The sequence below is a fragment of the Globicephala melas genome, chromosome 8 (assembly GCF_963455315.2).
Source record: "Globicephala melas chromosome 8, mGloMel1.2, whole genome shotgun sequence".
Lineage (NCBI taxonomy): Eukaryota > Metazoa > Chordata > Mammalia > Artiodactyla > Delphinidae > Globicephala > Globicephala melas.
In genome coordinates, this window is record NC_083321.1 from 23,499,567 (window position 1) to 23,525,828 (window position 26,262).

The 26,262-nt window shown below is 34.3% G+C and overlaps 1 protein-coding gene across 2 annotated transcripts in view; it reads right to left on the minus strand.

Moving 5' to 3' along the window:
- Positions 1–26,262, minus strand: part of PDHX (pyruvate dehydrogenase complex component X) — a 77,357-nt gene that overhangs the window by 15,238 nt on the left and 35,857 nt on the right. For both annotated transcript variants that reach the window (XR_004041280.2, XM_030864729.2), the window contains exons 3-7: positions 25,374–25,474; positions 17,482–17,681; positions 14,528–14,626; positions 7,481–7,655; positions 5,713–5,860 (exon numbers count right to left, since the gene is read on the minus strand). Coding sequence is in view for 1 of the 2 variants with exons in the window: in XM_030864729.2 (XP_030720589.2) it covers positions 5,713–5,860; positions 7,481–7,655; positions 14,528–14,626; positions 17,482–17,681; positions 25,374–25,474 (723 nt within the window). In the remaining variant the exon portion in view is untranslated. The remainder of the gene's footprint in view (positions 1–5,712; positions 5,861–7,480; positions 7,656–14,527; positions 14,627–17,481; positions 17,682–25,373; positions 25,475–26,262) is intronic.

Consider the following 26,262-nt stretch of genomic DNA (forward strand, 5'->3'; position numbering starts at 1 on the left):
AATAAACAAACATGAATAAATAAATAATGAGAGAGGAGAGAGAGTAAAAAGAAATAAAATGGAATCATAAATAATCCAAAATGAGATAAGAAACAGGAAAAACAGGAAGAATGATGGGACAAAAACAAAGGACAATAAATGGTACAAAAGAAAATTTTACAAAGGAAAAACAAAGAACAAATCATTAAATGTGAAGAGTTTAAATCTTAATAAAAAGAAACCACAGGATTGGATTAAAAAAGTGAGAACCAATTATATGCTGTCTGCAAGGAACCATCTAAATACAGGCATACCTCATTTTATCGTGCTTTGCTTTACTGCCCTTTGCAGATATTGTGATGGGGTTTTTTTGTTTTTTTTTTTTTTTAACAAATTGAAGGTTTGTGGCAACGCTGCTTCAAGGAAGTCTACTGGTGCCATTTTCCCAACAGCATTTGCTCGCTTCATGTCTCTGTGTCATATTTTGGTGATCCTCTCAATATTTCAAACTTTTTCATTATTACTATATTTGTTATGGTGATCTGAGATCAGTGATCTTTGATGTTACTATTGTAATTGTTTTGGGGTGCCACGAACCACACACATAGAAGGTGAACTTAATTGATAAATATTTGCGTGTGTTCTGACTGCTCCACTGACTGGCTGTTCCCCTGTCTCTCTCCCTTTCCTCAGGTCTCTTTATTCCCTGAGATTCAACAATGTTGAAATTAGGCCAATTAATAACCATACAATGGCCTCTAAGTGTTCAAGTGAAAGGAAGAGTCACACATCTCTCACTTTAAATCAAGAGCAAAAAGTGATCAAGCTTCGTGAGGAAGGCATGTTGAAAGACAAGGTAGGACGAAAGCTAGGCCTCTAGTGCTGAACAATTAGCCAAGTTGCAAATGAATGCAAAGGAAAAGTTCTTGAAGGAAATTAAAAGTGCTGCTCCAGAGAACACATGAATGATAACAAAGCAAAACAGCCCTACTGCTGATAGGAAGGAAGTCTGAGTAGTCTGGATAGAAGATCAAACCAGCCACAACATTCCCTTAAGCCAAAGCCCGATGCAGAGCGAGGCCCTAACTCTTCGATTCTGTGAAGGCTGAGAGAGGTGAGGAAGCTGCAGAGGAAAGTTTGAAGCCAGCAGAGGTTGGTTCATGAGGTTTAAGGAAAGAGCCATCTCTATAACATAGAAGTGCAGGGTGAAGCAGTAAGTGCTGATGTAGAAGCTGTAGCAAGTTATCCAGAGGATCTAGCTAAGAACATTAAGGAAGATGGCTACATTAAACCACAGATTTTCAATGTAGATGAAACAGCCTTCTATTGAAAGATGTCATCTAGGACTTCATAGCTAGAGAAAGTCAGTGCTGGCCTCAAAACTTCAAAGGATAGGCTGACTCTCCGGTTAGGCAGCTGGTGACTTTAAGTTGAAGCCAGGGCTCATTTACCATTCCGAAAATCCTAGGGCCCTTAAGAATTATGCTAAATCTACTCTGTCTGTGCTCTATATATAAATGGAACAAAAAAGCCTGTATAACAGCATACAGTTTACATACTGTTTACAAAACAGTTTACTGAATATTTTAAGCTCCCTGTGGAGACCTACTGCTCAGAAAAAAAGATTCATCTTAAAATATGATTGCTCGCTGACAATGCACCACATCACCCAAGAGCTCTGACGGAGATGTACAACAAGATTAATGTTGTTTTCATGCCTGCTAACAATCCATTATGCAGCCCGTGGATCAAACATAATTTCGACTTTCAAGTCCTTGTAAGAAATACATTTCATAAAGCTATAGCTGCCATATATAGTGATTCCTCTGATGGACTTGGGCAAAGTAGGTTGAAAAACTTTGGAAAGGATTCACTATTCTAGCTGCCATTAAGAACATTTGTAATTCATGGAAAGAGGTCAAAATATCAACATTAGCAGGAGTTTGGAAGTTGATTCCAATCCTCATGAATGACTTTGAGGGGTTCAAGACTTCAGTGGAGGAAATAACTGCAGATGTGGAAGAAACAGCAAGAAAACTAGAATTAGAAGTAGAACCTGAAGATATGATTGAATTGCTGTAATCTCATGATAAAACTTGAACAGATGAGGAGTTGCTTCTTACTGATAAGGAAGGAAAGTGGTTTCTTGAGATGGAATCTACTGGTGAAGATGCTGTGAAGACTGTAGAAATGACAACAAAGGATTCAGAATATTACATAAACTTAGTTGATAAGCAGCAGCAGGGTTTGAGAAGATTGACTCCGCTTTTGAAAGAAGCTCCACTGTGGACAAAATGCTATCAAACAGCATCGCTGCTACATAGAGTCGTTTGTGAGAGGAGAGTCAGTCAATCAATGTAGCAAACTTCACTGCTGTCTTATTCTTTTAAAAATGCCCACAAGCACCCCACCCTTCAGCAACTCCCACCCTGATCAGTCCACAGCACTCAACATCAAGGCAAGACCCTCCACCAGCTGAAGGCTCAGATGGTGGTTAGCATTTTTAGCAATAAAGTATTGTTAGACATAATGCTACAGCACACTTAACGGACTATAGTATAGTGTAACATTACTTTTATATGCACGGGAAACCCCCCCCCCAAAAGTGTGACTTGCTTTATTGAAATATTTGCTTTATTGTGGTGGTCTGGAACTGAACTCATGATATCTGTGAGGCATAAAGATACACATACATTCAGAGTAAAAAGATCTAAAAAGACATAATATAAAAACACTAACCAGAGAAATCTGGAATGCCTATACAAATATCAGGCAAAGGAGGTTTGAGGATAAGGAATATTATACCAGGAACAGACAGGACATAACATGATGGGTCTATTCACCAAGAAAACATAAAAATCCTAAATGTGTATACGCCTAATAACAGACCTTCAAAATACATGAAGCAAAAACTGATAAAAACTAAGAGGGGAAACAGAGAAATTTACAATTATAATTAAGGATTTTAACGCTTGTCTTTCAAGAATTAATAAAACAAAGAGACAGGAAATCAGTAAGTTTACAGAAGGTAAGAACAATAGTATCAACCAACTTCACCTAACCAACATTCATAAAACACTCCTCAAAAGTAGGACACACATTCTTTTCAAGGACACTAACCTTTGTGCTCCATTGCCTGTGCTTAGTTGTGCTGGCTCTGCATCTTTGTAAAAGAATATTGCCTATAGCCTGAAATATACATAATAGCCCTTTCTCAATGCTCTGCAGGCAGAGGCTTGAACTTTAAAGGTGTAACACTTTTCCATTCACATAGAGATAAAAAGTTGCAGAGCAGAAAGCAATTGCCTTGTTGGAGGTTTACAGGAACATTGTGACCAGACCCACCCTGGCACTGTAGAACAAAGGATTCCAGCACCAAAAACACTGCAACAACCAGTCACATCCCCTACCCTTTTAGTATAAAAGAAGCCTGAATTCTAACTCGGGTAAGATGGTTCTTTGGGACACAGTCTGCCACCTTCTTGGTCTGCTGACTTTCTGAATAACGTGCTATTACTTGCCCTAACATCTCGTCTCTCAATTTATTGGCCTGTTGTGCAGTGAGCAGTATGAGCTTGGACCAGGTAACATTATGACTATAAAATAAATCTCAACAAACTTAAAAAGATTTAAATCATACAAAGTGTCTCCTCTAAACACAGTGGAGTTAAACTAGAAATCATAAAAGAAAGAAAACTGAAAAGTCCCTAAATATTTGGAAATTAAACTTATACTTCTAAATAACTGATTAATCAAAAAAGAAATCACAAGGGAAATTCGAAAACATCTTGAACTGAGTAGGAAGGAAAATAAAACATGCCAAAATTTATGGGATACAGCTGAAGCACTGCTTAAAGGGAACTTAAAATTAAAAGTATTATATGCTTACATTAGAAATAAAGTTTATTATATTATATTGACATCGATTTTCACCTTAAGAAACTAGGGAAAAAAAGGGCAAATTAAACCCAAAGCAAATAGAAAAAATGAAATAATAAAGATGAGAGTAAAAATCAATAAAAACAAAATTATAGAAATAGAAAAAGTTAGTAAAATCAAATAACTGATTCTTTAAAGAGATCGATAAAATTGATAAACCTCTAGCCAGACTGACCAAGAAAGTTAGAAGACAAATTACTAATATAAAAAATGGTAATCTCATCTCCTTTACAGTCATCCCTCCGTATCCGAGGGGAACTGGTTTCAGGACATGCCTTGGATACCAAAATCCGAGAATGTTCAAGTCCCTTGCATGAAATGGTGTAGTATTTGCATATAACCTACATGCATCCTCCCGTAAACTTTAAATCTCTAGAATACTAGTAATAGTTAATATGATGTAAATGCTATGTAAATATTTACCAGTGCATGGCAAATTCAAGTTCTGCTTTTTGGAGCTTTCAGGAATTAAAAAAAAATATGGTTGGTTTAATTCACAGATGCAGAAGCTGTGAATATGAATGGCCAACTGTATACACAGATGTTAAAAGTATAATAAGGTAATACGATCAACTTAATGCCAATAAATTTGATAACTTAGAAGACATAAACAAATTCCTTGAAAAACACAAACTACCAAAGGTCATTCAGGAAAAAATAATAACTCTTAATCTATTTTAAAAGTTGAATTTGTAGTTAAAAATCCCCATAAAGAAAATGGCATTCCTAAAAAGCTTCATTGGTAAATTCTACCGAACAATTAAAAAACAAGTAAAACCAATTCTACTCAAACTCTTCCAGAAAATAAAGGAGTAAGAAACATTTCCCAACTTATTCTGTGATAACAAACCCAGTAAAAAAAAACTCAATAAAAGAAAAACGACGGACTAGTATTTCTCATGTGCACAGGTGTAAAGGTTCTTAGCTAAATTTTAGAAAATGGGATCAAGCAATATATGAGAAAAGTTTTAATGATTAAATGAATTTTAATCTCACTCACTAATGAGGAATCACTCATGTAAACAAAGGTGATTCAACATGAAATCAACCAATGTAATTCATCATATTAACAAGGAAAGAAAAGATTACTTCAAAAGATACAGAAAAAGTATTTGAAAAAACTTAACATCCATTCATGCTTAAAATTCTTGGCAAATTAGGAATACAAATTTCTTCAACATGAAGAAGAGAATCTTCCAAAAAATCAACAGCTAATGTTAAAGACTGAATGCCTTCCCCCAAGATCAAGAACAAGGCAAGAATGTTTGCTTTTATCACATACTGATCACTGTAACAGAGGTCCTAGACTGTGCAATAAGGCAAGAAAATGAAATAAAGCCATACAGATTGGAAAGAAAAAAATAAAACATCAGATCATTCTAAAAATTTATATGTCTCTCAGCAACCTTAGTTTTAATAGATTTGGAGAAGGAACATTACAAATTTAATAACATGAAAGTACATTTTGAAGAGGAACTAAAAGTTAAAATGTATAAAGAGTGATATCTAAGATATATTTACAATCTAAGACATTCTTAAATCAGTTTTGGATTTTATACTTTCTAAAATGTTAAGAACTGCTTCTTCAGATATCGTACCAAAAAGTATGACGTATTCAATACTATATAACCAATTTATTATAGGAAAAGAGAACCAATTCTCTTCTAGGGCTAAAATATGCCCAGATGATGAAATTGATGGAAAAAGCTACACAATGTACATTTCATAAATAAAAGATCTCATAATAGTTAGTTTAGCATGTGTATTACATTAAATAAACTCAACTTTACTAACCTCTGACCAGATTTTGCCTAACTTTTAAAACAGCTCCAAGGTCACAGTCAGTAGTAGCATATGCATGAGGTACAGTACGTTTAGATTCAGTTAACCTCTTGGCAATAACTCTTCTAATATTGCTAGTAGGGATTTCAGTGAACGTGCCCTGCAAAGAATAACATGTCCGTTAAACCATAAATAGAATTGGAAAAAACAAGCAAACAAACTGTAACTGAAATCCAGTCTCAATGACCTAACTTATGAAAATAAAAATTAATACAGTAAAACTGTTATGAAAAATTCTTAGTATAAGAAGAAATATAAGAAATCTGAGGAATTTTAACTTTATAGTATATGACTGTAGAAAAAAGCAGAAAAATTCATGTTTCAGTTGTGAATGGAACATCTATGTTACCATGTTTAAGATGATTAAAAAGAAATGTACCAAATCATGAATTAACCCCTCATGGGTGTGCTTATTGAGATATCACCTACAAGCCTGTAAGTAGCTTCTGTTACAAACATCACTTCTTAATAAAACTCAAAGCAATCAATAAATCAACAACTACAGGCAATTTTTACTTGTAAAAATGGCATACATGAGAAAAAGGTAATTCAAAATACTAGATAATCTGCCAAATTATTTCTATTTTGGTTTGTAATTAAAAATAAAAAATCACATGAGCATCTTATTTCCAAGAAACTCATAAAGTATGAATGGGATAATAAAATCTTCCTGTAACTTTACTGTAGCTTTTCCATTCTGTTCCTTGAACCTCTAACAAAAATATGATGGACCTTAAATTATGTCTAATTCCTTCTTTGTCCTTCACTCCATTCTGGGACTGGATTACAATCACTCAGGATAATACAAATCAGCCAAAAGTACAGCTGACTTCTTTTTTTATAAATGCTTTCTGTGGGAATTAAACATCTTATGTTAGCAAAATACTTGATCAAATAAAATAAATGCTGTCTACATACTGTAAGAATTTTAAAGGTTTATCTTTCAAATTTGAATAACTTACTTTTTAAACAAATAAGATTTGATTACTCATAAACTTTTGTGTATGTAGTCACGAATCATTAATGTACATTTAAAAAATCTGTTTCTCATGAAACTTGTACTGTTTTTAATTCTTTTAAAATACTATATTGGAATATATTTCTCCATCAGAAAAAGCAGTGTAGGTTTATTTATTTATTTTTTTCAGTGCCCATTCAGCTTTATAACAAACCTGATTATCTTGCATTTCTTCTGATGGGAAGCAAATGACATAAAAGGTACTAAGAAAGGGAGACAGAGAGGCAAAATGGAGTAATTTGAAAACAAAAAAGGGCTATTACATGTATCCAAGAAGTAAAGAATGATTAGCTATACAATCTCTATAGTTATTCACAGTAAGACTATCAACTCCCTTAGTCAAAAAATAAAACATATGCACAAAAGGGAGCTGGTATCAGCTACCAATTATTAGTATCACACCCAAGAAAAAAAAGATATGAAAAGTATCACGATTATAGAGCATATACATGGCACTGACATTGTGGAACTTGTGGCAAATTTAAATTGAATCATAATTCTATTTGGAAGTTATTAGCACTGTACAAACAAATCTGGTTTATGGAAATGTGCAAAACAAAACATTTAGAGAATTTTTGTCTTCATCACTTTGAGCTACTACTATAATGGACTGGTAAAAGAACTCATGAAACATAGAGCAATGGTTCTTATTTTCTCTCTCGCTTAAATCTGAAAAATAAAAATCTACTCAGATGACATTACCGCTACATTAGGCTGTCCAGGAGTTGATACTGGAGGGATCATTGGCCGGGGATAAGATGGCCTGGCTGTGGCCTGTGGGGGTAAAGACGCTGTGGGAATGGTTGGCGGGGCTGGGGTGGGTCTGGATTCAGTGATCTTGCCCATCTGTTTCAACTGGACCAGTTTGAGAGCATCCCTAGAGATAAGAAGGGAGTTAGATAACCATGATTAGCAACCAGGAATATAAGAACGTTCAGAAAATGGAGGCCAGATGTGAAGGGAAAATAAAGAAATACACTGATGTCAAGGCTACAATGCAAAACGATTTGAGCTAGACAAGAAAATCTTGTCTCTTACCTGTTCTACTGATTCATATTTGTCCAATGGCTACAATATTTGCACATTTTTAAAATAAAACAACAAACAGATTTTATCAAAGTATTGGGTGTAGACAGTTATTTTTTAAAGGAAAATCAGTCTTTTTTTCTGGGGGCAGTGTCTTTTGGTAGATGAGCAATTCATAAATTAAGCTATACCCTCATTCATGGTATTTGTGAAATAATTTTCATATAGCATTCAGAAAGTGTCAAGCTTACTGTACCTATGACTTTCATTAGAATATTTACTAAAGCATTGTTTATCCTGGTACAAATTAGCTTGTTTATGGCCAGGAAATCATACCTCAAATGCTATCAGCACAATCTAATGTAATAAACCTAAGCCATAGCAGCATTTAGAATGAAAAATAACTAAACAAGTAACAGACTTGCCTTTGTATTACTCTGCAAAACAAAGGTGTCTTTGTTTATTACAAGGATATAATTAGACTACTATTCAAACTCTCAATCCATTCGAAGTTACAGTGGTATAAAGTCATGTACTTCCTTAAACAAAACAGTTTTTTCAAAAATTTTAATCTGACAATTCTAAAGTACTTAAAAATGTTTTAAATCTAAAAATTTTTTTAAATGAAAAAGGTTTTACATAGTCTAAAAACAACTTCAGGGTAACACAAATCTAAAGGCAAATTATATTTTTAAAATTTCTTAAACACAGTTAATGATTTGATATTATCACATACTAGGCAGAACTCTGAGATGGCCCCAATATTCCTGTTCCTGGTGTACATTCCCCATATAATCTCTCTTGAGTGTGGGTGGGCCTGTGAATATGATGGATGTCACTGCCATGATTAGGTTACATTACATGACAAAGGTGATGGATTTTGTAGACATAATTAAGGTCCCAAAGCAGCTGACACTGAGTTAATCAAAAGGCAAACTATTCTGAAAGGGTCAGACATATCAGATAAGTTCTTTAAAAGGAACAGGGAATTCCTAAAAGAAGAAATTTGAATGGCGATTCTCCTGCTTGCATTGGAGAAGCAAACAGGCATTTATGAACTGTCTATGGAGGTGACCTCGTGGCAAAGACCTGAAGGAGGCCTCCAGGAGGTGACAGCAATCCTTGGATGACAGCAAGCAAGAAAACAGGGCTCAGACTCCTACTACCCCAAGGAACTGAATTCTGCCAACAACCATGTGAACGTGGAAGAGGGCTCCAACCTTCAGATGAGACCCTAGCCCTGGTTGACACCTTGATTTCAGCCTTGTGAGACCATGAGCTGGAAACCCAGTCATGCTGGACCAGGACTTCTGACCCACAGCACTGTTAGATAATAAGTGGGTGTTGTTTTAAGCTACTAAGTTTGTTGCAATTTGTCATGCAGCAATAGAAAATTGACACAGGCAGGAATGCTCTAGCTTGGGGAGGCATCATGGGAGGGATCTCCCAATGTATACTGGTACATTTTTAAGGAAGGAGAGTCTATGATTTTTATATCAGGTCCAGAAAGGGATACATGAACTTAACATTAAGTGCAAGTAAGTTACTTGTTTCAAAATTAAAGAGCTGACATTTAAGATAAGAGGTCAGACTGACAAAGAAATCTTAAAGGTTGTATCATCCTTGATCTTTAAGTACTGAAAGAGGGAATAGAAGTGGAAAAGTGAGCCTCTTGTGTATGTACTGTGGTTATGTTAATGTAATCTTACACCAGCCATGTGAGGGAGGTATTATTATTCCCACTTTATAAATGAGTAAGTAGGTTCAAAGAGGTTAAATTCCATTTCTAAGTCAGTAGTTCTCAAGCACCTACTCTACTCTAGGTGTTGAAAATATAATGTTAAAACACTTCCCAACAAGGAGTGTTATTCTATAGGAGAGTCATACATTAAGCAAGTAAACAAATGAACAGATAGTGAAGAAAATAAAGCAGAGTAATGAGATTGAGAGTCATGAGTGAGAGGAGGTGTTACTTTAAAACAGGGCGGTCAGGGAAGGACTGAAGAAATAATATTTCTGTGGACGGACATGAAGGAGCAAGTCTCAAGAACAGCTGGGAAAAGCATGTTTCTAGGCAGAGAACAGCAAGTGTAAAGGCAGGGAAATTAGGGCTTCTAAGAACAGAAGGAAGCCCAGCGTAGAAGGAGGGCAGTGAACAAAGTGGAGAGGGTTTAAAGGTGAAGCTGAAGAGGTAGGCAGCTAGGAGCTGCCAGGGCTGGGACCAAACCTGGGTATGGCCAACTCCAAAGCCTGTGTATTTCCTACTACCTTTCTAATACCTGTGTAGAGTATGCCAATTAAACTAGGCAGAGTCGGAACAATTTTTTCTCAGAAGAAAAGGCTAGAATAGAAAGAATTAAATGAGCATATCTCAGATTAACAGCAATTCTGTGATTGAATGAAGAATAGTTATCTACCCAGTCTGAAGTAGCTAAAAGTAGGACCTCCAGACAAAGGCCCTTCACCTACCACACAAAAAGTAACAGGAACATAACTAGAGGCAAGCCTGGTTCTCCAAGGGTGAGCCACAAACCTGATGGTAACGGCAGAAAGACTGAGTGTCCTGGGGAATGAGCTTATGTGCTCTTACGGCTTTTTAACAGCAAGCTTACTCCTATTTGGAAGTTAATTTTAAATTTACTTATGATATTTCTAACCCAAAGCACCATTTTTCCAGTTAATTGTTATAATATTTACATGTGAAGTAAATGACTGCCCTACAATTCCTGGGGATTTATGTCATGAGTCAAAACCTTGGCCACATAGATAAAAGTGTGAGCACTGATATAAGATAAGGCCTTTTGTTTTAGAAAAATACCTTTAACAAAGGATATTTCACGTTTAAGAGCTGTTACAGTCTAACATTACTAGTCCCCTTTCATCATATAAGGTAATTAAATACATCTCTCTAACAAAATCTATTATTAATCTGGGTTTTAAAGTTTAGCATCAGAATGGCATATACAAAACACACTGATTTCTTTATACAGGGATCACTAGTGTACCCGCAGTAATCGGTTAAAAACAAACAAACCAACAAACAACAACAACAGAAAACAATGAACACTTGAGGAGACTAAAAAAATCTAAAATAATGCCTGAATACATTGTACTTTAAAAAAGGTTGGTCACACTAAATAGACATATTCTTATTTCACTATCAGCATTACTATTACTTACTATTTTTATCAAGAAAAGGCAGTTTAGGTTCATCCCTGAAAGTAAGTAGGAGTCATGAATCATAAACAAGCAGAAAAGCAATTCTGGCCATGGGCTCACAGTAAACTTTTATTGCTGATTTTACACTTATATACCTCATAAAGTATGAATGTTAATTATTGTTTAATAACAGCCAATAATTTAGTTTCTGTAATGCAGAGAAAGATTTTTAATGATTTCTGTCCATTAAGTAATTAATCAGTCTAAGCTTGAAGAATCAGGTAGATATTAAAAGCTATAAAAACTAGAGAAAAACTGATACACCATTCACTTCTGCTTTGGGCATTCACTTAAGGCAGAACCTTCTCTACCAGATCCCTTAAGTCATTTGGGTGTGCTACGAATTAGTTTTAAAAAGAAGTATCACTGAAAACATACTAGACATGACTGTCATGCCTACTATATTTGTGATGCTGTGACACGAACACAAACATTAGCTACAAGTATGACTTAAGACGTAGATATGCCAAAGAAGTTAGGCTATAGGCCAAGAACCTCCAACAGTGTCCCTGGCACTTGTTTTCCTAAAACAGTTACATGTACAGGCAAAGCAAAGTCTACATGCTTTTGCACAACATATACTCTGAGCAATATGCTTGCTTTCATGAAACATTAAAATAGCAACCATGACACTTATGGTTTTCTTCATAAATACAATGGGTCAGAGACACCTCCTCAGCTCTTGCAACTGACTTTTCTCTTCTACTTGCACTTTTAGTTGACAAGGTAAGAAGGAAGGATGTCTCTCATTATTTCAAGAATGTGTGCTAAGGTATTTGGGGCACAGCTTATGCTGAAGGCTGCAATTTGTCAGTCTTACCAGAAGATGACATTTCTGTAGATGACACGAGGACAAATTTTTTTTCCAAAGCTCACCTCAGTGTTTAACTTAAAACAAGGTATCTTTAGTAGTATACAAAGTAAATATTCTCAATAATGCATGCTTTAAGGATCCATTTTCCTCATGAAATCTTTTGTAATATGTCATATTTTAAAGACCGAAGGGTCTTTATAGTAGGGAGTTAAAGGGCAGGGAAAGGACTGGGTAATAGGCAGACAAAGATAGCAAAGATATCAAAATCATAACTCTGTAATAGTGCTTCCTTAGGGTATCCAACAAGATAACACCATTCTGTCCTCCTTAGGAGATGTCAGACTACTATGATAACTTTCAACTTGGGTTTAAAAAAGATACTTGTTCATCGTATATGTATTAAGCACATACGGAAAGAGAAGGGAAAGAAAAAGAAAACTCTACTTCTTTACCCCACTGCCGTCACACCACTGATTTGCCCTCTAAACGGTCACTAATCACCAACTTCAAGAGCCTTTTCTCAGAGCCCTTCCTCCTTGACTTATATCCATCTCCTAGATATCCTCCAATACAGAAATTTTTGCCTTCTAAAATGTTTACCTACTGATGATCTCAACTGTAACTATCACTTTATCAAACCTTCCTCTCTAGTACCAAACTATCTCCCAAGATGCATCTTCACCTCACTGATTCTAATATCTGGAATCTGGTTTGTCAGCACTGACAATAAGCTTCAAACCAAACACATTAGTTATTCCACCAAGACAAATGCTTCTGCAAATCCCTTATTTCTATTTATGGGGCCAAAATGTCATCACCTGGAACAGAATCCCAAGTTCCTCCCTTGACTCATTGCTATCCTGGTCTGTGCTCTACATTCTATCCTTTACAGGCTTCTGGATTTTCTCCTTATAATGCTGTATCCATCAGTGATCTCTCTTTTAGGTTCCTACCCACATTTGAGTATTCATTCTCTCTTAGCTAGACTACTTTATGAGCCTATTAATTTATCTCCTTACCTCAAGTCTTTTTCTGCTCCAATTTATCTTTCACAAATTTGCAAAATTGATCTTTCTAAGTTACATCTATGATTATTTTACATTTCATCAAATCTTCAACAATTAATGAATTAAATATAGACTCTTTATCTTATCCCTCAGATATATATGGGTAAGTCTACCATGTTATAAAGAAAGTTGTTTTCTCCCATTTTTACAGACAGAGACTTTTTCATAAGGTATGGACTGGTAGAAGATTAACAAAATTAAGATACAAGTAGTATATACTAAATAAGGATTAATGTGGGGAAAAAACTAGGCTTAACTACCTATCAGGATTCTTTATTTTAATTTTTTATGGCTAAGTGAAACTTTTAAGTCTTTTAATTAAAAATCCACAGTCCAGGATGTTGCGTTTCAGCCAGGGGTCAGAACAGCTGATTTCCAACTCATGTGAGTATGTTGGCACAAACTTCACACTATATGTTTAAGAAAACCACACACACCTGTCTGATTAACAAATCAGTAAGGCTGAAGTACAGATAAATGAGAATATCTAAGAATTAAAGGGTATTGCTTTCATTAAAAGAAATATCCAACAATAAACCAATGCTTTAATGAAGAGTAAAACAATCCAATGAAAAGAAAGAAAAGTCACCTGGTTTGCCACTTAATAATTTCATAACTTTGCTCTACCTCACCTTGTAAAAATTTCTGCCAAATACTACTGATCACTTTTATCAATAGTAGATAAACAGGGAATAAGCATATTGCTTTAAAACATTAACTCAATTTGAAAATTTAATATTACTCTAGTAGAAATGTGGCAGACACCACTATAGCAATTTCACATTAGCTCATATGCCTATTTGATTAACCTGTCTTCCTCACCAGACTAATTTTCAATAGAGCAGGGGTCATCTGTTTTAACATATTCTTGAAAGACACAAAAGTTAAACAAATAGAAACACATAGTGTTCTTGAACAGGAAGACTCAACATCATAAAGATTTCACTTCTCCCAAAGTTAATTTAAAATGTGCTACAATCCCAATAAAAAGAACATAGTCTTCCTGCCCAACCCCACCAGTAGGGCTAGACAAATTGTTTAAAATTCATTTGGAAGAATAGTAAAATAAAAATAAACCAAGAAAACTGGTTTACTGAAAAAGAAGAGAAAGGATAGCTCTATCAGATTTTAAAGCTTACTATAAGATATTTCTAATTAGTAGTGTGGTCCTAAAAAAGTGAGGTACTAATTCACGGACAGACTGAGAAACGGAATAGAAAAGAAAATCTAAAATGAGACCCAACTGCCTATGGAAATTGCTTTGATTGTACACGTGAGCAAAATCCAAATGGGTTAAGAATGAATTTTTTTCTTAAACTATGCTTCAGAAATTTAAATGTGATTGCATGATTATTTCATACAAACTTAAAAACAATATAAAGATTCACCATTTTGCACTCTAATTTTCTCCATTTATCATCATTTCTAAGGTTCTGGCTTAGTTATCAAATTAGAACTATTTTTCAGTAACGCTACAATTGTTCAAAAAACAACGCTTGCATAAAATACATTTTATGCTGACAAAAGCAATTAAAAGTACAAAAGAACAGTGTATTTCCTTTTAAATCTTAATGCTAAATAAGCCCTTCTTTAAATACTTTCAGAAAAAAAGCACACACGTACTCTTTAGTGAATATCCCCCGAGGGCCAGTGGCTGTGCCCTGGTTAGCATCCAGTGCGTGTTTTTCCAGAATATTGCGGGCAGCTGGACTTAAACGGAACCTAAAGAAAACATGAAAATTAATGGAACCAATGAACACTTATATTTGATTCAAATATATCTAAATGTCCACAGTTTTGCTGAGAATTAGAAAAATTAAAACATAATAAAGCTAAAATGACTCCCATAGTGACAGTCAAATAAATTAATCTGTACTAACCTGGTTTATTTTACTATGAAAACATTTTCATACAAATTTAACTAGTTATTATTTCAAAACACTTTTAATAAGAATAAATATTCATAGGGGGAAAGCTTCTATTTTGACTAATCACTTTTCACATGGCTCCTCACCACATACATCAATAAGAAACTATGTTGTTCCTTCATGTTTTTTTTATTATAGTAAAATGTATGTAAAATTTACCATTTTAAGCATTTTTAGGTGTTACAATGGAGTGGGATTAAGTACAATTACAATGTTGTACAACCATCACCACCACCCATCTCCAGAACTTTATCATTCTCCCAAAATGAAGCTCTGTACCAATTAAACAGTAACTCCCCATCCCTCCCAGCCCCTGGCAACCATCATTCTACTCTCTATCCTTACTAATTTGACTACTCTAGGTAACTCATATAAGTGAAATCATTCATCATTTGTCCTTTTGTGATTGGTTTATTTTACCTAGCATATCTTCAAGGTTCGTCCACGTTACAGTATGTGTCAGCATTTCCTTCCCTTTTAAGACTAACATTCCATTGTATATATATAGCACATTTTAGACATACGGGATATTTCCATCTTTTGGCAATTGTGAATGCTGCTGCTATGAGCATGGGTATATAAATACCTCTTCAAGACCCTGCTTTTAATTCCTTTGAGTATATCCAGAAAAGGAAGTGCTGGATAATATGGTAATTCTATTTTTAATATTTTGAGGAACAGCAATTCTGTTTTCCAGAGTGACTGCACCATTTTACATTCCCACCAACAGTGCACAGAAATACTAATTTCTCTATATCCTCAGCAACACTTGTTATTTTCTGTTTTGGGTTTTTTTTTTCTTGTTTTTAGATAACAGCCACTTTAATTAGTGCAAAGTGATATCTCAATGTGGTTTTGATTTGCAGTTCCCTAACATCTTTTTATGTGTTTACTGACCATATGTACATCTTCTTTGGAAGAAATGCACACTTGAGTCCTCTGCCCACTTAAATTGGGTTGTTTTGTTGTTGTTGTTGAATTACATCTTAACATATTTTTTCAAGTCCTTAGTATTTACATGCAAGCATTTTTACTTCATATATAAAGAAGAGAGGCAAACACAATTATGTTGATTCTACAGACAAGGAAACTGAGACACACACCAATAGGTCACATGAATAAGTGTCTACTCTTCAAATAAGACCTTTAAGCCTAATAGCAAACACAAATAACTACACAGTCATATTTTTAAAAATGAGTAAAACGGGCTAGATCCAGAAGTTTATAACTCCGAAAAGGAGAGGAACAAATGTGGCATTTTCTGCATTTCTGGGAAACAGCTCTAGTTGATATGGGCTCAATGGTACCAAATCTTCAGATTTTTCAAGAGAAACTGAAATTTTAGATTTTTTTTTTTTTTTTGCGGTACGCGGGCCTCTCACTGTTGTGGCCTCTCCCATTGCGGAGCACAGGCTCCGGATGCGCAGGCTCAGCGGCCATGGCTCACAGGCCCAGCCGCTCCGCGGCATGTGGGATCTTCCCAGACCAGGGCACGAACCCGTGTCCCCTGCATCGGCAGGAGGACTCTCAACCACTGCGCCACCAGGGAAGCCCTGAAATTTTAGGTTTTAATGTAAGATTAGCTAGTAACAAACCAACTGAAAAAATTTTTTTAAATCACTACATGGGCCAACACTGTGCAGGTTCACAGGTCAGCTGTTTTTAAACTACACCATGGGGTTTCAGACCCATGAAAATTTCTAACACTGGATATTAACAAAATCACAGAGTATACTACCTTTGCAAAAGGGAAAAGAGCATTAAGTACCAAGCATCCATGAGCCTACCTTGTGATTTTCATGGAAAATAAAGAGTCAAGGCAATGGAGTCAGAAATACTGTGTATGATAATGGAAAGTTAAAACTCAGTACTTCAAACACACTGGCAACTTCTTCTAACAAGAACTGACAATGGTAAATGACTGGAAAAAAATATAAAAATGAAAGCGTCTGCATTTTTATTTATGCTCAAAAGCATTCTTAATAGGACCATTTTTCTAAAAAGAACTTTTTTTATAATAAAAAAGGAATTTCATATAATTATAGAGAATATTAAAGTAAATAAATAAAACATAATTTTCAGAGTCCATCGATTAAAGTTATGGAAAGCTAAAGTGAAACGATGTTTACTAAGTATCTGTGTTGTTACAGAACAACTGGACAAAATCGAGCTCTAATACATGTCAGAAACTCAAATGCAGGGTAGTTAGAAAAGGAAGGCATGTTAAAATGCTAATTTCATTTTATATCAGCTATACATTTGAAACTGTAATTCACATTACAGTAATTAGGATTCCACGAATGAGAACACAATATGAAGTTTGGTACACTGAATTCCATTCTGGAATCCTAAAGCCTAACTCAAGCTCAGTGGGGACACAGGATGTTTGTCTTTTTCTCCACAAGGTGTACAGGGCCTTCACAGTACCTGGAATATAGTAGGTATTCAATACTATTTGTCTGTGGAATAAACAATGATGGTAAAATAATCATTCCTAGACCTCAGTTTCCTAAGAGAAAAAAAGGGAAGAGCAGCAACTTCCTACTTAATGTACAAAGGAGTTTTAAAAAGGATAATGATTAAAATACTCAAAAAGTTGCTGTAACATTTTTTTTTTTTAAATAACATCATTCAAATAAACATACTCACTGTAGTTTTCCTGGTGTGTGTTCCTTTTTGACAGGGGTAGAAATCTGCGGTTCTGGTGAAGGGCAAGGCACTGATGGTTTTGAAGCTGGTGACGAAGGACCTATATCTTTGGGAATTTCAACATGTTTCCAATCTTCTCCTTCTTCAACTAGCAAACCAATTAGTGAACCTAGCCGTATATTTTTAGATCCTTCTGCAACCTATATTTTAAAAAGAAAATAATTGCAGAGATGGAAAGACTCATGACTTCATGAAGTAGTTTATTCCTTGGATAATTCTGTACCAGTTGGAAATCTCTCTTAACGTGAGCTAAAATCTACACCTGAGCTAGCCTGCCTCCGCCTTTCATGTGCCTTGCCTACCTTCCCGCACTTACCCCTTTTTTCACTACTCTCCTCCTTCCAGTTACTGATTCTACCTCCTGAAAAAAAAAAAACAAACCAAAAATCTAGAATCTCTTCTCTTTCCCACAGGCTTCAAATATATAAGAGCTACCATTACCATCTTCCTCTTGATGTCATTCAGTACAAATCCAAAACAGGAGTTGTAGTAACATATCTTAACTATTGGTCTTTCTCAGACAGTTTCCACAATGGCTTAGAGAATTCCAAGATTTCATAAGGGATTAATTCCTTCAAATAAGTCATATTTATGAAAATTAATTTAAAGTAAGATCTTTTCAGTAAACTTAGTCTCTGGAAAAAAGGACATCCCATTGTATAGACAGAATTGGTTAACTACTGTGGTTAATAATGTTAAATATACTTTCCACATTTCTCTATATTTAATTTCTTCCCTGTATGTATATTTGAAAGACCTAAGAAATAAAATAAAAACCTCATGAATTTTCTGTAAGTACATAAGAAACATGGTGGTGTCTCAGCTGACCACTTTTTCATAGATATTGCCAACTAAAAACATAAATAAGATCGAAGATGATTTTTTTAAACTCAAATATATTTGAAGCATTTCAGCAGCATTAATTTATAAAGAAAGAGTTGATTCTTATTTACTTATTAAAAGAAGTCCCTAGAGAACCTTCAGATGATAATATAAGTTCAGTACTGGAAGAAAATGTCATTCCTTCAAAGTTTTCTATTGTTCCCTTTCAATTACTTTAAATAAGGTTCATTAGAGATGTAATCTAATGAATAATAGAATGACAGACTGCAGGACAGTCACTAGTATAGTAATTATAAGTAAAAGCGTAACTCTTAGAATGGGTTTGACATTTTCTAAGTAACAGTAATTTTCATGGTTATTAATATGTGCACTATTAAAATAATAAGGCATAAATTCTGAGAGTTAGGAAGCTTTCTAAGTTTACTAACTACTGATGGAGAAGAACAGTAAATATATAAAAGAAATGGGTACGTAAAACTAAATAAGGATGTTTAATGAATTGTGGCTAAGAAAAATGCTAAACAACCCAAGAACAATTTGTTTAGTTGTTCATCGCATACTAAAAAGTTTCACTTCTGTGGACTGCTCATTTTTCTTTACTATGTCAAAAAGATGAGTTAAGATTACTAATGGGTTAACACTTTTTCTTCTTCTGAAAATGTCTATTTACCTGCTTATGAACTGCTAACTCAAAATCACAAAGTAAAATGATCAATTTTCTTAAAAAATTGATAGAAGAAAGCATTAAGTGATATGAAGTACACTTGATGTTAATTCCTATCAAAACTGAACCAGAAATAGGATCAATATCCAAGTTCAAAGAACCTCACTCAAATAAAAAGCATTCTTTAAAAAAAGGAAAGTTTTATTTTAAAAATATCAATAGGTTTCTAAAACCTGAATCAGATACAATGTAGAATCTGAAACTGACACCTCACCTTGTTTCATTTACTACAATAAATCATATAAATGATTCCGTATATACCCTACTTATTGACACCTTCACAAGTGGGCAATAATGAGCATTTAGTATCATTTCCATTTTTACCATATCTAAATATCAAGTAGATTTTATTTTTAACTACTCATATTTTTCCATTAAAAAATGACACGATGAAACATGAAATCCAAATACCATGAACAATGATATACTACCACACAACTTGAACATATTAATAGAAGTTATAAGAAAATAATGCCTATTATAGTTCCATTTAAAGTCATTAAAATCACTATACAATTTAAAATCACTTCTCTTTTTCTATTCCCTTAGTGCAATAAGAGATCTTTTAGAGGCATGCTAGTTTCCTGTAGATATTTGCTTATGTTGTGGTCAGCAAATATTTAAAATTTGTGTAGACTCAGTAACAGAAGAATATGCTCTTTTCAAAACTGTGCTGAGAAACCAAATGAGCCTTTGTTACTGCTCCCTCTAAGTTAGCACTGTGGATGCGCTCTGCTCCACTACAGCATCTGGAGCTTTGCGACACCTCAGAGGCCCAGGTCTTTTCCCAGGCATTTGACTTACTTGATCAAAATTCTCCCTTACTCTTGTGTCACTGATTTAATATTAAATGCAAGATTTTTACACTTAGTTCTGCTAAAACAGCCCGTTAATGCTCAAATATTCGATCTGGAGTCTGTCATTTAAACTACTAGCCTTCCCTCGCAGTTTTCTATAGGCTCCCTGGGCTTCAATGCTGGCTCTGCTACTTACTAGTTATGTGACCTTGGTGAGGTTTCTTTATCTCACCATGCCTGTTTCTTCATCTGTAAAATGGAAATAATACTACTAACTACTTCACAGAATTATCATAAGAAATAAATGAGTTATATACAAGACACTCAGAATAGTACCAGACATCTAGTGAGTACTACATAAATTGGAAAGATGCTATTATTATGATTGCGGTGTTGTTTTCCTCCAAGTTATTTTTAAAACAAAAATATACTCAACTTGGATCAAGACTGAACTACAGAGGACTGTCCCCATTGGGAAGGACTGGAAATTCATATCGAAAGGCCCAGCATGAGGCTGGGTAAACAGCGACATGTGAGACATTGATACAAACTATTTCTGTGACAAACTATTTCTCAATATACATATACCTATAGAGTCTGAATTCTATCCCTAGGCGCAGACCCCTGGTATGAGTCCTCTCTACCAGAGACATCCCCCAAAGCTGAAATGTATTATCTGCAGATGTGCTAAATACAGCCCCCTTAATAAGCTCCAGTGTACCCAAGGATATGAGATGCTAAAGACACAAAATATCTACAGCAGTATTTCGCAACAGAGAAATTGTTTGAGAGGGTTCATGCCATTAAAGGTGCTGGTAAATACTGTCTGCTTTGATTCTGGCATTAAAAAATCATCAGTAAGTTAAGAAATTATTTAAATATTTTTCTTCTTTAAAACAGAACAGTTTGAGAGCTGCTAAGTGAGTACTGAAGGAACATGCACAATGGTTAGTGGAGATAAGCTGAGTCACATGACTGGCTTAGTTGGCTTGCAAACAGTACAGATTTTCCATCATAGTTTGAACCATTATACAGTTTTAACTTGCTTTTATTCTTTAATATATATATTTAACTTATATACACTATGAACTTTGGTTTAAAAGGAAGACACATAGAAACAATGAAGCAGAAAACAAATCAATAACAAGCTAAAATGCAGAGGGGAGGAGAGACATCCACTAAGTCCTTGAATACCAGTTTGCCTGGTACTCAAGTGCCAGGCACTGTGCTAGCACAGTATTAACTCATTTAATTCTCTTAAAAACCTTATGAAGTGCTATTATTATTCCCATTTACATATAAGGAAACTGAGGCAGAGAAAGGTTAAATAACTTGCTCAAGGTCACAGGGCTAGTTAGCAAGGAGTCAATGCAGTGTGACACTAGAGACAACATTCAATATGATCAGTACCCAATCTGTAAATTATATTAGCTCAATCAAAATGATCATACAGCACCTCAAGACACTGCTACTATTTTTACAAAGAAGCTTAGAAAGGAAGAGTAGATTATAAATGATTTAGCTTTTAATTCATGGGGAACGTAGACTCATTTACTACTTCAATGTCATTTACCCATTTCAGTATTAAAAAAATTAGAACTGAGAGTATCTCCCAATTAGTAGAATTTGCTCTGAGCTTTGAGAGGGTATTTTCTCAGTTAAAAATATTATAGTCTACAGAGAAGAATCAACTGAAGGTCTTACAATTTCAAATTTCAACCATTAACTTTCAAACTACAAAATGCAATGCTGAAGGAGACTGCAGGCAATTTAATAAAAAATAATGGAGGGGAGGAGGGAATCTAACAAAAACATAAAACCTTATTGAAAAAATCCATTCTTTCGAAAACATCAGTGACACAGTACTGGAGTGGGAAACAATCAAGAAATTGATTGAATTTGACGAACAATACCAAAAATAATTATGATCTGTTGTTTTTGTAATATTCAGATGATCAATAGAGAGTTTTTTAAAAATCTGTTTTAATATCCATGGATGGTAGGTTTTAGAAAGAATTCTGTTTTTGAAAATTGTTTTGAAGAGTAACGGCCTACCAATAAAATAAAACTCTATCAATGAATGCATTGCCAGTCAATAAACTAAAATTTTCTAAAATTATGTAAGTTTAAATATTTTTTTAATTATATAAGTTTAAATAATCCTAACATCCTACGCCCTCCTCACCCTCAAAAGTATCCTGACTTGTATGACAAATTATATAGTAACCCTAAATACATTTGAAGCCAAACTACACAATCTCTAATAAACTCTCCAAAAATGTCATCCTAATATTCTATTATATTACCATGTAAAACACCTGCTATCCAATTTGCTGAATAAATTTAAGACTAAACTTATGAACTGATATATGTGTAATAATGTAAGGTTTTTGCATGACAACTTACTAGTGATTAAATGAGAATTTAACAACTCTCCAATTAACTTAATTGGAAATAAATCATAAAATTACACTGATACCAATTATTCTTTATTAATATTATTAAGAGCTTCTAAGCTTTTTTTCTGGCTCTAATTGAAATGTAATAATATTATTTTACATTTAAAATGGAATTCAGAGGTAAAAATTATGAGTACAAAGAAAAGAATAAGATTGGGAGGAGAGGGAGAGTATAAAAACCTCTCACAGACTATGGAAGTAAATCCCTATGAATAGCAAAATAGGTTATAATTCCTAATCTTTCAAAATGGGGGCAAACTAAAAACTAGAGTTTTATATCATCACCTGCCTTTTAACAAGCTCAATTATCCAACTCCTTGATGCTGAAAGTAAAAATCTCTTATATGTATCCCTTTAAAAATCATTTATTATGTGTGCTAAAATATGAGGATTATTCCACATTGAAAGACAAAGTTGTAACTTGCTAGTGGGGTGGTTGAGAATGGAGTGGGGTGAAAGGCTAAAAAAAAAGACAAAAACCAAACACTATCAGTAAAACCACCGTAATTTTTTTCTCCATTTTTTTCCCATAAAATTGCACACATTGTGACATGAATATACTCCTATTCCTATTATCCAAAATGCATGTGGAATAATAATAAAGCACAAAGCCCTAAACTACATACAGTCTTTGGCAAGGAAATAGCTATCTGTGCCGCTAAAGCTGCCGTCAATCACACCCCCCACACCGCTTCAGAGCTCTGGGGCCAGATGAACAGTCACTACTGACCTATGACATCATTAGTAATCTGAAATGCATTACTAAATACCTGAGTGGAAAATGCTGTCAATTCTGGAAGACTTTCACAGCCAAACAATCCAGAACTAGGGTCAAAAACACAGCTTGCCAAAAGCACACACAATAAAATGTAGTTGCGTTTATTACATATGGTAATTCAAACAACCTTTTTCCATTTCAAAATGCTGCATAAATTAGTGAAAGAAACTACTTTTGGTATGAACATTTATTTTTTCCTAGTTATAAAGGTATAGAAATTTTACCCTTCCATTCACATTTCCTCCTAGGAAGTATGTTCAACAATGTGTTTTAACATGGCTATTAATATTGAAGATGACAAGGAAGTTTGACAAATTAGAATGTAAAAGATAAAATATCAAGTATGACATCCCAAGGTATGGTCTTTGAATAGAATGTATGAAGGAAGGCATTATATGCATGGTCAAAGCAGAGGTAAGCTGGTAGCCCAGAATTAAAACCACATCAACAATGGACTACTAATAGACGTGCAGTTTATCTGTACAAATCAAACTACAGAGGCACAAATGGATGCTTAGTGTCTAGTCACAACCAACACAAATTATTAGAAAAATATACAGACTGAAATGGGGGCTTATGGTCACCAAGACTGAATGAATAACTTTAATAATAATGGGAACAGTGATATTTATTGACACCTGGTGGGTGATAGGTCTTGTGATGAGTGTATATGCATTATCTCACTCAATCTCTACTACTACCCCATGACCTAGGTATTATAGTTATCTCCACTTTATTATGAAGGTAAAAGAATTTGCTAATCATGACATAACTAGTAACCCGCAGAACTTATTAGCTATATGAATCAGGCAGCAGTGTGACTCCAGAGCTTACAATCTTAGCTGCTATACCATGCTGTCTACTAAATGTCCTACATGTTAAGAAACAAACATGCTCCATCAGTGAGTATACCATGTAACCTTAAACAGGCTTTAAGCATTTCATTTTACTTTACTTTTCACATAAATTCTAATATTCCATTATAAAAATAACATGCCTATTATAGAAAATTTAGAATATAGAGAAAAACAGAAAAAAGCAGAGCAGGAGAATCACTTAGTTCCACTACCCAAAGACACATACTCAAATTTTTATAACACTTCTTTCTAATCTTTTCTGTATTTATGTTTTTAAAGTTCTACAAGATTGTAATCACTGTCCACACACAATTGTAAAAGCATTTTTCCAAAATTTTTTTCAATTTTTGTTAACTTATAAAGAAATCACATTTTTTTCCTAGAAACAATTTTTCATTGGCTATATGATATTCCGTATTTCCTTCCATTAATTAAGTAACCTCTCTTGTATTGCTACACATTTTGGTTGAAGGGTTGTACTAACTTCAGCTTGTAATAATGCCACCAAAGTATCCAAGTTACAGCTTCATATTTTTAATTAGTTATAAAGCAAAGTTTGTTCAGAGAAGAGCCTTGAAAATTACTGCAATGTATTAAAATGTAGATCTAAAAGGAAATGACTTTGGTTTTGCTAGCCCCACAAGTATATTTCCTTTTGCTCATGAAGCAGAAAATATGCTATCAAAAGATAAGATTGTCAACTACATTCAAGTATATGAAATATTCCATACACATATCTTTTTAAATAATTCTATTTTTAAATAATTATAAAAATGTAAAGGATGAATAAAACTGTAAGAAAGAGTAAGAAGTAGACCAGGACACTGAGTGTGGCTATGAAACCCACAAGCAAGACTATGCATAGGACAACTTCAAATAGTCTCATCTAGAGAAAGGAGCTGAGCAGACAGTCACTTTATACACTTTCTAGGTTTCGGAGTCCTGGGGATAGATGAAGACAGGGTTTCTTGCTTTCATGAGATTAGAGTAAAACATTTCTTTTTAAAAATTTTACCAACTATAAACTTGGAAATTACTAGCTCTAAGCTTTAACCTATTGCTTTCTTTGTCTTCAAATTCCACCTCAAATAGACTTCTCTCATCCTTCAGGCCAGAATGCTTCTCATTTTCCACTAGGGAACCCAAAACACTGAGTTATCTTTATCATGGTTGAAATAGTTCTATGTTGTTTGATCATTACTGGCTACTATTAGACCTTAACACTAAAATATTTTAAACATCTGAATTTAAAATGTATTATGTATACTATAACACTATAAACAAAGAGGTAAAAATAAACAGTAACTCAATTTCAAGGAACTTTACATTTAAGAAATCTTCATCCTGTTGAAGACAGTCAAAATAAAAACTTACCACTATTTTGGCCAAGATGCCGTCATCACTTGCATCTAAGGTAACCACAGCTTTGTCAGTCTCTATTTCACATAAGGCATCTCCAGTACTCACAGCTTCACCTACAAAACAAGACTGGGTTTGTTTTGTTTTTTAAAATATGAATATTAGTTATGTGAGATGGTGTGTGTAAAGTGTGTAAAACACGATAATAAGTACCAAAACACTCAATAGCTATTTCTGGGTTGTGGAATTACAAGTAATTCTCATATTGTGTGTGTGTTTCTGTGGTGTATATGTGTATGCTTTGTTGCATTTCCCAAAAGCTCAATAATGAACCTAAATTATATCTGTTATAATAAAAAAGTGATTATAGAGATTATTAAGCAAACATTAAAAATGAAATCGCATTTTATAGAGAATAGAAAGGGATGCATATCTTCCTCCAAACAAATCAATTCCAGACCCCATATTTCTTCCTTTTTAATATATTTTGATTATTATTCCTTAAGAAGACAGTTTTACAATTAATAACACCTCCGGGTTAACACTGTACGCGAGTTCAGAAACCCTGTCTGCACCACAGAGCACAAATGAATAAAAACATATTAAGCATAAAGAGAGAAAATCAAAGACATAGCTAAAGTCAAATAAGAAACACTTCTGTGCAACAGAAACAGTATAGATATTCAAAAATGCTGAGCAGGACCTGACTTGCTGGTTTCTGGAGCTAAAAGCAGGTTGTGGGGAGGAAGGGTGAAGTACAGTAGTTTCCTTTGGAGCAAAGGGAACTAAAAGTGGCCTGATGAAGCAGGGGACTCAAATCGATTCTCTGCTTAAAGCTAGGGCTGGCTGCAACCAAAACCTTTGACTAGAACTATGGCTTTATATCAGAAATGAGGGTCTAAGA